The following is an 11,780-nucleotide window of genomic DNA, read 5'->3' on the forward strand; positions in this document are numbered from 1 at the left end:
AGTGCGTTTGAACGATTAGAAAGGTTCAAGAGATCTATAGTGAGATTCTATATTGATTTCAGTGGTGAACGAAACATTGTTTATAAGAGTGTGAAAATTTCTTTCTAGCAAACACGTTTTAAAACGTTGAATGAAAACCCTTGAAGGGAAATCCTTAAAAGAGAATATTTGCTAGCGGTGGTATTGAGTTGTTAAAACCCATAAGGCGGCTTGTCCTTGAGAATGTTGGCCCTACAAGAGAGTGAATTGTGAGATCACAGGTTGATTGAAGGGGGAACAAACATTCATTACAAGGGTATGGAAACCTCACATTCCTTACAAGGTGAAGAAACCTTTCTAGTCAACATGTTTTAAATCCTTGAGTGGAAACCCTTAAAGGAAGGCCTAAAAAGGAGGATATCTACTGGTGGTGGGTTTGAGTTGTTACAAATGATATCCGAGCCAAACATAAAGTGGTATGTCCGTGAGAACGCTGTCCCTACAATGGAGAGTGGATCGTGAGATCACACGTTGATTAAAGAGGGGAGCAAACATTCTTTACAATGGCACGAACACCACTATTTAACATACACATTTTAAAACTTTGAAGAGAAGCCCTTGAAAAAAAAAAAAGCTATAGAGGACAATATCTACTAGTGATAGACATGGACTGTTAGAAATGTTATCAGGGTTAGACATGACATTGTGCTAGCGAGGACGTTGGGTCCCCAAGGGAGATGGACTGTGAGATCCCACGTTGTAACCTCTGCCTAGGAGGTGTGCTTTAAAACTTTGAGGGGAATCATCGAAGGAAAAACCTATTTGCCACGTGGCAAGATGCTATTAGCCAAGCAATCTCTTTAACGTAAAGGACAGAAAAATGTATATTTTTTTCCCCTAAAATTCAAAAGTATATATGATTTTTCAAAATAAATAAATAAAAATACTTTCTTAAAATAAATAAATAAATAAATAAAAGAATGCTGTCATTTGGACCCGAGCCCAAACTATCCGGACCTTTCAATTAGGGTTTTTCTGCAAAAAAAAAAAAAAAAAAAAAAAAAAACTGTTATATATAAATATCATGATTTGTGAATAAGGGTTTCTCTGGCACTAGTCTTCTTTCTGGTTGCGAAGAAGAAGAGCACCGCAGAGATACTGAAATGGCGCCCAAAACCCCTAGAGTTACACGTAACCCGGATCTAATCCGAGGTGTCGGCAAGTTCTCCAGGTCTAAGATGTATCACAAGCGAGGTCTTTGGGCTATCAAGGCCAAAAATGGCGGAGTGTTCCCTCGTCACGATGTGAAGCTGAAAGCTGATGCCCCAGCTGAGAAGTCGCCGAAGTTTTACCCTGCCGACGATGTGAAGAAGCCCCTTGTCAACAAGCGCAAGGCCAGGCTCACGAAACTGAGGTATGTATTGATTATTTTTCGGTTGATAACTATATCACTGTGCACTGTGGTGGGATTTGGTTCTTTGATCCTAACTATACTGTTTAGGGAACGCCTTTTTTAATTCTGGATTTATTCCTGTTTTAGAGCCAGCATTACTCCTGGTACTGTGTTGATAATCCTTGCTGGGAGGTTCAAGGGGAAGAGAGTTGTGTTTTTGAAACAGCTGCCATCTGGGTTGCTTCTGGTCACTGGTGAGTTCCCTAACTTTTTTCCCTGACTTGGCTAGACCATACAAAAATAGATTAGTGGTTGAATTCTGATGGTTCTTTGCCTTTACATTGTGTTATTTGATTTTGATTGGGAGATAATGTTGTAATTTGCTGCCATCTTTTGGTTTCATTTCTTTCATTCACTATGTAATTTTAGCGGACTTTCAGCCATGGTATGTGGTTATCTATCCAAGCAAAAACGTTTGACAAAGTATTACTTATTTCTTAGCTGCCAATTTGAATCATTTCGACGAAGTATTAAGTCTTCGAGTGTATCTGCTTATGAATTTCTTGCTGTTCTTTTTCTGATGATTTGGAAGTTGAATCTTTAATGCTGAAGATTGGATTTAACTTTCCATTTTAGCAGTTTATGAGTAGAACACCAACTCAATTCATCATTTGTTTTCTTATGAAAAATGGGTGTGCTTGTTCAGCAGTTCTTCAACATGTTCTTTATGACTACAGGCCCTTTCAAGATTAATGGTGTTCCTCTAAGACGGGTGAACCAGTCGTACGCCATTGCAACCTCCACCAAAGTTGACATCTCTGGAGTTAACGCAGAAAAGTTTGATGACAAGTATTTCTCCAAGGAAGTCCAGAAGAAGAAGAAGAAGGGCGAAGGCGAATTTTTCGAGGCCGAGAAAGAGGTAGGCTGACCCGAATGATACAACCTCATGCCCTTATAATTCTAATTGTTTTAGCCAGCCGGCCTAAGTTTTTTGGTTCCAACTTCTTATTGTAGGAGAAGAGTGCTCTCCCAGCCGACAGGAAGGATGACCAGAAAGCTGTGGATACACCATTGATCAAGTCGATCGAGGGGGTACCGGAGTTGAAGGCTTACTTGGCTGCAAGATTTTCTCTCAAGGCTGGAATGAAACCTCATGAGCTTGTCTTTTAGATAATGGGTCTGGTTTTTATTTTTTAGATCATCACCTTGTTTTTTGTTCGTCTGAACATGGCTATGACTTGTGATAATTGCCTTGTCCCAAATTTTGATTCTAAAATAGAGATTCCATGTTTCGTTAGCTCTGTTTTCTTATTGAATACTGTGTTCATGTTCTTCGTTGGGTCTGTAACACTCCGTTACAGAATTTCAGGCTTCAGCCAATCTCATTGATTTAGAGCCCCACCCGAACTCTGATGCAAAGCCATTCAAGATGTGTTTACACTATGAGAAAATATTAAACATGTTTGATATGTGTGGATAGACCAAAAAGTATAAAATTCGAAACTTGATGTTCTTGAACTGATGGTTTGTCTAATTGTCGTCTCAATTTAACTCAATTTGTTTTTAAATTTTTGATTCAATTACAAATGGTCTCTATAGCTTAGAAAAATGTTAAATTTTTAAGCTTTGTTGAAGTTGGGGTTAAATTTTAGTCATTTGGTAAAATCTTCATGAATGGGACTAAATTTACGCTCTCTCCAATTGAGATTTCACTGGAGATCTCACTGATTGATGGCTCTATCTAACTTGATAGCTGTACTTAAGTCTTCTAGTAGTGAACTTGGACTATTACAAATTTTTTATAGTAGTGAGACCGATTGATGACCATATTTAACTTGGACTATTACAAAAATTTTATAGTAGTGAACTTGGACTGATCATGGGGCACGACTATAAGTAACAAGCCAAAATGAAAGTTACTGAATTTGGAGACTTGGATTGACGTGAGGTTAACGACCATACGTAAAAAGGATTGACGACTATATATAATGGGCCAAAGTGGGTAACATTTGCCCGCGGTAAACTTGGGAATGTATAATATGTATAAGATCTGCTAGTGGTGAACTTAGGAACTTGGTCTGTTCCAAAAATCGAACGTATATGAATCAAAAGAATACCTTAGGATTAATTCGATAAATTTTTAAATAACTTAATATATCTAAAAAGATTTCTACCTTAGAAATTAAAAAAGAAAAAGACACACACACGGAAAAATCCTAATAATAAAAGAAAAATAAAATAAAATACAGAAAAATAGGATTTGGGGTCATTGGTCGCTGTGGCACACAAAAATTACTAGAGGCCTAAAATTTTTAAAATATAGAAAAAAAGAAAAAAAGAAAAAATAAAAAAATAAAATTGATCGATTCTCCTTCTTCTTCAGCTCTGCTAGAACCTTCCGTCTTTGCTTGCCCTAGGGTTTTTACAGGGTTTTTTCGTATCGTCAATTGGGCAACCTCCAATTCCCCCTTTCCGGTCACTCTCCGATCTTTCACCCAGAGCTGCAGATAGCTATACCTCCAAATGGTTCGCTCCGATGGCCTCAGGTTCATCCGTTTGTTGGCTCGTCGTTCTTTCACACACCACCACCTCTCCCGCGAATCCTCCAGCTCCGTATGTCCATTTTATGTGATTTTTTTTGTCTCGTAATCATGTTATTGGTCTCATGGATTCTATCGATTTATTTGAGGATTGGTTATTTGTAGGTAAACGACGCAGTTTCTCGAGGTAGTTGTCGACGATTTCATTCTGATGTTTGCTACACATCTGTTGGTTTTGGAAATCGTGCTTCGAGGAATGGTATGTATTTGTATCTTCTTCTACACATGGTCTTTGTTCTTTTCTGTTGGGTCAAGTTAAAGGAAAAAGAGATTGCAATATATGGGTCTTACTTGAAAACTTGTAATCTCTAATTGTGAGATAGTTGTATGTATGTTCTCTCTGGAATTGGATTAAAATCATGCTTGAATTTTGGTCGATCAAGTTTTTTTTTTTTTTTTTTTTTTTTTTAAATCTTCTTTTTTGTTTGTGTCTTGCGGTGCAGTTAATAAAAAGAACTGGTTTCAGTTGGGAGTTCTTGGTGCCAACCCTGGAGAAGCAAAATTAATTCATGGCACTGGTATGAAATTGTACACCATCCAGAATACATTTATTTACTTCCTATCCTGTTCCCTTGAATTGCTTTCCCCTGTTGCATCCATAGCTGAGGGGTGTTTGTAGATATAATTGCTGCATCAACATGTTACCCATATTACTTTTTTCATCAATTTTACCATGCATACATGCCATAAATACTTTTAAGTATTTATCATTTTTGTATTTTTTGAACCAGCACAAATGTCTGCTAAAAATTATTATGATACACTTGGTGTGAACAAGAACGCAACTGCATCAGAAATAAAGAAAGCATACTATGGGGTAAGTTTCTGCAATATTTGTTTTTCTAGAGGAAGTTAGAAGTTCAGTGTTTGGCTTGATCGCATGTCACTCTGCAAACTGTGTTTTTGATTATATAATTTTTTTTATTTTATTAGAGAATTGGAGTTTTTCGAGTGATGTTGTGTTAAACCGAGCAGTTTATTTATAGTGAAGAATTGAACATTCTTTTTTGGCAGCTAGCAAAAAAGCTTCATCCTGATACAAACAAGGATGACCCCGATGCTGAAAAGAAGTTTCAAGAAGTTAGTAAGGCTTATGAGGTAATCCCATTACATCTATGGCTCTTGCAGATATGTGCATATAAATGCAGTTCAAGTTTTTAAAGTTTCTATCATTCTGGTGCCAGGTTTTGAAAGATGAGGATAAACGCCAACAATATGATGCGGTATTGTTTCAAATTCCACGTAAATGTCTAGGCGATTTGATGCTCTAAAAGTTATTAGTTTAGCGTGCAATGGAAGCTACATCTCCCATTAAAACTTGTGGAGAATGGAGATAGAAGTCTTCATTTGTTCTACGCTTCTACGCATAAATAATTTGTCCATTCATATTCTGTTACAGAAAGCAAACCAATAGGTCTTTCTACACATTTGTGTAAAATTTCTTCCTGTTTATTAAGACTTTTAAACCACGTTGGAGTTGGCTACGTATATTATGATAACTTGTTTAAAAAAGAAAGCTTTCAAGATTTAGTAACCTATTTTATTTCCGTTTCAATGTCATAGGTTGGGCATGAAGCATTTACCCAACAAGACCATCACGGTGGCTTCCCTGGTGGTGGTGAAGGCTTTGACCCGTTTAGTGGAGTATTTCGGGGATTTGATGTAAGCCAATCTTTTATCATGCTTCTTTTGTCAGGATTTTTTTATTTTTCTTGGAAGCTTACATATACCTTTTCATGTGTGCATGTGGTGGTCAGTTCTCTAATATATTTCGCCAGAACTTTGGTGGAGAAGATGTCAAGGTGCTAACCCATCTGGTTATATGCATTGGGCTTCATTCTTAGGCAGCACACATGTTATTGTTGGTTTGTGTTTTGGCAGGTTGCTTTGGAGATATCCTTTATGGAAGCTGTCCTGGGATGCTCAAAAACTGTAGCATTTAATGCAGCCGTGCCATGTGATACTTGTGGTAGGGCAGATCTATTCAATTCTTGCGTAGTTGTCTTCTATTTGCCTGCCTCTAGTTTTTTTTAATAAGATATATGACTTGAGTTTGCAGGTGGAAGTGGTGTTCCACCTGGAACAAGACCCGAGACATGTAGACGCTGTAAGGGATCAGGCATGGTTAGTTTTATCTGTTATACTACTTCCACATGTCATTTTCCCTATGAATGTTATTTTTTGAGATCTAAGTCACTTCATTCGCCATGCTCAAACACTAGACATACATGCAAACTGGTCCATTTAGAATGCAAGCTACATGTTCGCAATGTGGTGGGAGTGGGAAAATTGTATCGGTATGTCCCAACTTTTTTTAGCCTATATATATATATATATCCAAAAGTTAATCTATCCATCGTGAAAATATGGTTTTTCTAAAAAAAAAAAAAAAAAAAAAAACTTTTCAGAACTTCTGCAAGTCTTGTAATGGAGAACGTGTTGTGAGAAGATTGAAAAATGTTAAGGTGGACATAATGGCAGGTAAGTCTTTCTGGTTTCCAACAACGTTTAATTTTTTATATGTTACCTGGAAAAGGAAAAGTAAATCTCGCACTTGTTGAATTGGTGGTCTCGCTGGCTCGTACAGGGGTAGATGATAATGAAACTATGAAGGTGTTTAGGAGTGGAGGTGCAGATCCTGATGGAAATCAACCTGGTGATCTGTATATTACTATTAAGGTGACTTCGATTTTTCATTCATTTGTTCCCTCTTTCAATTCTTATATTGTTTGGTCAATTTCCTTGGCTGATGTGATGACCCTTCTGTTTATTGGAAAAAAAAAGGTTCGTGAAGACCCAATTTTCAAAAGAGAAGGCTCTGACATTCATGTGGATGCTGTTCTAAGCATCACCCAGGTAGTAATTTCTATTTAATTAATTTAGGAGGTTATTCTGCCTGTGGTCATCTTTTTATCTCAACAATCTATAGGAACTTGGTAGCTGCTGTATTGATCGCCTTGATTTTTCTTCCATCTATGGCCCTAAACTACTTTGTAATTGCCTTAAACAAGATTGTGGAATCAATAGAAAAAAAATACTGAATTTATAAACTATTAAAAGAGAGGGTTAACAGAATTTAGAAACTACTTTTAATTTCTTTTGATGAAAGCTTGGGTTTTCATTTAAAAAAATCTTGAAACCATAGGCTGAAAGTTGAAGGATGGTATTTCTGCATAAAATATCATGATACATTCGAGGATAAAAAGCTTGTAGATCTCATTCCATATTATTGTGACATTTTTAATTATATATGGTTCAAGACTGGCAGTATCAAATTTTAAATCCACTTGTACTTGATTTTTTTTCTCGGTGCAGGCTATATTGGGAGGCACTGTCCATGTTCCGACTCTAACGGGAGATGTAGTCCTCAAGGTTTGGCCATATGTTAATATTGATAACCATGCGTAATCATTATTTTGATTTAATGTCAGATTGACTATATCGACTTCTAATTATTAGGTCCGTCCTGGCACTCAACCTGGACAAAAGGTTGTCCTGAAGAAGAAAGGTAATATAACCAATTTGTGCTCATCAATATCATTTCTTTAGGCTTCTCGGTGTCATTGGAATGTTACTTGTTCTGTTCTGTTCTGTTTTGTTTTTGTATCTCAAACTAAATAATGAGAAGCAGAGAAGATCATATTAAAGATAAAACGAAAGGAACAACCTAAAGTCCTCATTCAAAGCCGAAGGAGAGGAGAGAATAAGAAAGATTTCCAATCTAGGTTGGTAAGAAGGGAGAGGAGGGAGTGTTACAAAAAGGAGTTTGAAGGGCACTCCAAATTGAGATTGTGCTGGACATGATATAAAACAAAAACAAAGATCAATTGAAGTGAAGGTGAGATCCCACGTCGGTTGGAGAGGGGAACGAAACATTCTTTATCAGGGTGTGGAAACCTCTCTATAGCAAACGCGTTTCAAAAATTTTGAGGGGAAGCCCGAAAGGAAAGTCCAAAGAGGACAATATCTACTAGCAGTGGACTTAGGCCGTTACAGTGAACTTAGGCCGTTAGAGAACATTCTAGAGTCTCTTACCAAAGACGGCAGATGAGAGCTGTGTAGGCAGGTCCATGGTATCTTAGATCTCTTTGAGCCACCATACGTGGATCAATTCAGTTTATCCATCTTCCAAATATGTGGAGAAAGTATGTTGACTCCTTTGACAAGGGTTAAGCTGCGAAGAGGAGCATTTTTATTCTTACTGTGTGGCATGATTATTTTTTCGTAATTTCCCGTGCTCTCGATGTTGTCTTGCAGGAATAAAAACGAGAAACTCTTACACGTTTGGCGATCAATACGTGCACTTCAATGTCAGCATACCAACGTGAGCTTACCTGACACCCTTCATCTTTGTCAAATTGCCTTAATCTCTAGCATACAATCTGGATTTTTGATTGAACACATTGCAACATAAGCGTTCATAGGGCCGCACTTGTTTGATTTCTTCTTAGGCAGATGATATTTTGACTTGAATGACAATGTGTTTTCATCCTCAGGAGCCTTACGCCAAGGCAGCGTGAATTAATCGAGGAATTCTCGAAGGAAGAGCACGGAGAAGACGAGAAACGCAGCGCTGCCGGAGCATCTGGGTAGAGATACATACAACATTCTAATAAGAACTATTCTTTAAACCCTCCAAACATTCCCATTGTGTTGTAGCAAATTCCTCAGTTTTAGAAAGGAAGAAAATTGGTATGGTTCTTACAGTCCGAATATAGGAGGAGACCCACCCGCCCAATACGAAAGTTTTGTAGGAGTATTCTTGGTTGGTATTTAGGCGAGAGTCGAACGCCGAACGCCATAGTCAATCAGTAGAAATAACGTAGTTTTGTTGTATAGACTTGTGTTATTTGTTCGCCTTATTTATCATAATGGGCGTGAATTCAACGTTCACACGATCTTTTGTTTTACTTGATTCGAACTTTATGATTCATTCATAATCACCTCTAGCGCTCGAAACTATTTAAAATTTGAATTTAGAATGAGTTACATTTAAAATTAAAATATGGAATTTTTCACTAAATCTAATTAAATCCTTATTAAAATGTTATCGAAATTGGACTAAAACGCGGTCGTTTGATTAACATTTCCCGCCATATTCGTAAAAACGCCCGGGGATATTACACGTGGCAGAATACTATTGCATATTCAGCACTGCTGCGGATTTCAATCCTTAAATAGACCAATGAATCAAATCTGACCGTTCGAAACTTTTACAATCCAACGGCTATACTTCGCGCTCCAAAACTGAAAATTTAAAACCTTCCCGCCTTTTCTTTAACAGAACCCTTATATGTCCACCCCCGAAGTCCCCAATCTTGAGAACAAGAAACTCAAATTTCAATACCAAATTCTTCAAATTCTGTGAACCAATTTCCCCGAATGGCTCGCACCAAGCAAACCGCCAGGAAATCCACCGGAGGCAAGGCCCCAAGGAAGCAACTAGCCACCAAAGCCGCCCGGAAGTCCGCTCCAGCCACCGGTGGAGTGAAGAAGCCCCACCGCTTCCGCCCTGGAACCGTCGCGCTTCGTGAGATTCGTAAGTACCAAAAGAGCACAGAGCTCTTAATCCGCAAACTTCCATTTCAACGATTGGTTCGTGAGATCGCACAAGATTTCAAGACCGATCTGAGATTCCAAAGCAGCGCGGTATCGGCTCTGCAGGAGGCAGCAGAGGCCTATTTAGTCGGTCTGTTCGAAGACACGAATCTGTGTGCGATTCATGCGAAGAGAGTCACAATCATGCCAAAGGACATTCAACTAGCCAGGAGAATTAGAGGCGAGAGGGCTTGAAGTTCTCGATTAACTTACTCTGGTGATTCTTTTCTGACGTTCTTGAGGTTGATTTTGTGGTTAGGGTTCGTAGAATATGTATATGGAAATCTTGAATCTGTTTCGTGACTGAATCACCATTATCTCTTCAAATCTGGTTCTGATAACGTTATTATGATTAATCCGTCTCTTTGATGCTCATAACAAATCGTGCCTTTCACATTCACATGAATTTGCTACTATGATTGGTATAATAATTGTTTGAACATATCATTGTTTATAGTTTTATTATTTTATTACTACCTTATTTTCCTTATGTTTTCATTATTTAAGCTTATTTAGTCTGTAATAATAATAAATTCATGAAGTATGGCTCAACTTCGTGCGTGTATGTCGTGTTAATATATGAATATTACAATAAATAGATGTAAAATAATGGATTAAATAAGGCAAGAGATCTGACCATTTATTTATTTATAAAATTTAAAAAATTATGATTTAAATTGATTTTGATGTATTTATTTATCTGCATAAATCGTAAAAATTATATTGGTTTATCAAAACATTACTGGTTTAAGGAATTAATTTTCTTTTTCGTAGCTCTTAAGCATAAATCCATCCCTTTTGTGACCATAAATCAATATTCAAAATTTTAGATAAATTTATAATATTTTAATTACTTGAATTAGATTCTAATTTACCTAATTTAAAAAAACATTGTTCCCATTCCTCATTTTAATTATTTTTCTCATTTTTTGATTAAATTAGATGACAAATTTGTATGAATTTTATAACAATAGTTTAAACTTATCTGTTTGTTTTTTTTTTAATGACAATTAATAATATTTTATTTTAAAATTTTAAATTTATTAGCATTATTAGTATTTTAAATTTTTTTAGTATTAACACTATTAATTTTTCTTTTTGTAAAAAGTAGTTCAATTTTTTTTAATTGTTATATATAAACGGAAATTGTTTATCTACTGTCCTATAAAAAAAAAATTAAAAAAAAGATATTTTATAAATGATAATCATGAAATATTATTAAAAAAAAAAAAAATTAATTAAGATAAATGATGCAAATCTTAAAATAAAATGAATTAAAATAGCCGTTGGTTGCCGGGTCAAATCCTGGTGCTTTTATTTTTATTTTGGAAGTCCCTTACCTAACGTGGCTGTGTATGCTAAGCGGCGCACGTCATGGAAATTATATAAATATACACATTCAGGTTGTCATAAATAATATAATATAGTCATTTTTAACTTCAAATTAAAATTTTAATTATTGGAATAATTCATTTCAAGTTTTAATATTCGTTTATTTTTATTGTAAAATGAATTTGATTTGTTTTTATAGTACATTTCTTGAAATATAAATACGTATAATTTCAATATTTTATTAAAGTCTATATTGGCCCCTTAATAATTCCTAAAAGTAATGATAAACAACCAAACAAACCATATATTTTTCTCAAATTATTAAACATTAATTAATTAATTATTTTACCATTTTAATTTTATTAAAATTTACTAAAATAAGATAACCCTACTTCCAAATAACCTAATTTTTACTTGAAAGTTTAAAATTTTATAGCCCTTATCTAGTGTAAATCATCCATCGAAGAGTCTAACAAGTATAGAAGAGTCGAGCATTCTATCTATGACACATGATAGTACTCCCTATTTCTACGTCATTCTAGGCTAGAATAGTGCAAGGTTGGCTCTCCACTAGGTACAACTGAAACCCCCTCAATAGTACCCTTTAACGTGCCATGAGCCCTAAGTGGGTGACGCCGCATTCCTATATTCTAAGTAGACCCGAGGTAAATTCATGATCAGGGGTTGCACCCCAACTATCCCTACATAGACCCAGTCAATCTATGTCATTCTAACGAACCCTAAATGTGGCTCAATGATCAAGTAAGCTCAGCCTCATTAACAAATCATACATATCCTCCATAACACATGACATCTAGTCTATAAGTCAATTAGAGCATACGTAGACATTCCAACCTTCTAACGAGTGTGAATCACAT

At 36.0% G+C, this 11,780-nt stretch overlaps 3 protein-coding genes across 3 annotated transcripts; all 3 read left to right on the forward strand.

Moving 5' to 3' along the window:
* The first annotated feature begins 1,066 nt into the window (after positions 1-1,066).
* Positions 1,067-2,669, forward strand: LOC111806995 (large ribosomal subunit protein eL6x). Its single transcript, XM_023692552.2, has 4 exons — positions 1,067-1,393; positions 1,520-1,626; positions 2,110-2,291; positions 2,387-2,669. Exons 1-4 carry the CDS (start codon positions 1,143-1,145, stop codon positions 2,540-2,542), a joined length of 696 nt encoding a protein of 231 aa, XP_023548320.2. The 5' UTR covers positions 1,067-1,142; the 3' UTR covers positions 2,543-2,669.
* A 1,049-nt stretch (positions 2,670-3,718) lies between these two features.
* LOC111807673 (chaperone protein dnaJ GFA2, mitochondrial) lies at positions 3,719-8,882 on the forward strand. The gene is made up of 18 exons (XM_023693496.2): positions 3,719-3,985; positions 4,078-4,171; positions 4,416-4,490; positions 4,704-4,789; positions 4,987-5,070; positions 5,157-5,195; positions 5,536-5,634; positions 5,730-5,774; positions 5,854-5,941; positions 6,032-6,096; positions 6,195-6,269; positions 6,381-6,453; positions 6,560-6,651; positions 6,757-6,828; positions 7,288-7,344; positions 7,432-7,480; positions 8,230-8,296; positions 8,469-8,882. Exons 1-18 carry the CDS (start codon positions 3,896-3,898, stop codon positions 8,563-8,565), a joined length of 1,347 nt encoding a protein of 448 aa, XP_023549264.1. The 5' UTR covers positions 3,719-3,895; the 3' UTR covers positions 8,566-8,882.
* Positions 8,883-9,277: 395 nt separating this feature from the next.
* On the forward strand, positions 9,278-9,970 carry LOC111807666 (histone H3.2). Its single transcript, XM_023693484.2, has one exon. The coding sequence runs from the start codon at positions 9,355-9,357 to the stop codon at positions 9,763-9,765; it is 411 nt and encodes a 136-aa protein (XP_023549252.1). The 5' UTR covers positions 9,278-9,354; the 3' UTR covers positions 9,766-9,970.
* The last annotated feature ends 1,810 nt before the right edge of the window (positions 9,971-11,780 follow it).

The sequence above is a fragment of the Cucurbita pepo genome, chromosome 12, assembly GCF_057944985.1.
Source record: "Cucurbita pepo subsp. pepo isolate OVF chromosome 12, ASM5794498v1, whole genome shotgun sequence".
Classification (NCBI taxonomy): domain Eukaryota; kingdom Viridiplantae; phylum Streptophyta; class Magnoliopsida; order Cucurbitales; family Cucurbitaceae; genus Cucurbita; species Cucurbita pepo.

Coding starts and splice junctions, on each gene's coding strand:
- LOC111806995 (XM_023692552.2), top strand. CDS start 1,143: ATGGCGCCCAAAACCCCTAGAGTTACACGTAACCCGGATCTAATCCGA. Junction 1,394..1,519: donor GCCAGGCTCACGAAACTGAG/GTATGTATTGAT, acceptor TTCCTGTTTTAG/AGCCAGCATTACTCCTGGTA. Junction 2,292..2,386: donor TTTTCGAGGCCGAGAAAGAG/GTAGGCTGACCC, acceptor TTCTTATTGTAG/GAGAAGAGTGCTCTCCCAGC.
- LOC111807673 (XM_023693496.2), top strand. CDS start 3,896: ATGGTTCGCTCCGATGGCCTCAGGTTCATCCGTTTGTTGGCTCGTCGT. Junction 6,097..6,194: donor GCTGTAAGGGATCAGGCATG/GTTAGTTTTATC, acceptor CTCAAACACTAG/ACATACATGCAAACTGGTCC. Junction 6,270..6,380: donor GGAGTGGGAAAATTGTATCG/GTATGTCCCAAC, acceptor AAAACTTTTCAG/AACTTCTGCAAGTCTTGTAA.
- LOC111807666 (XM_023693484.2), top strand. CDS start 9,355: ATGGCTCGCACCAAGCAAACCGCCAGGAAATCCACCGGAGGCAAGGCC.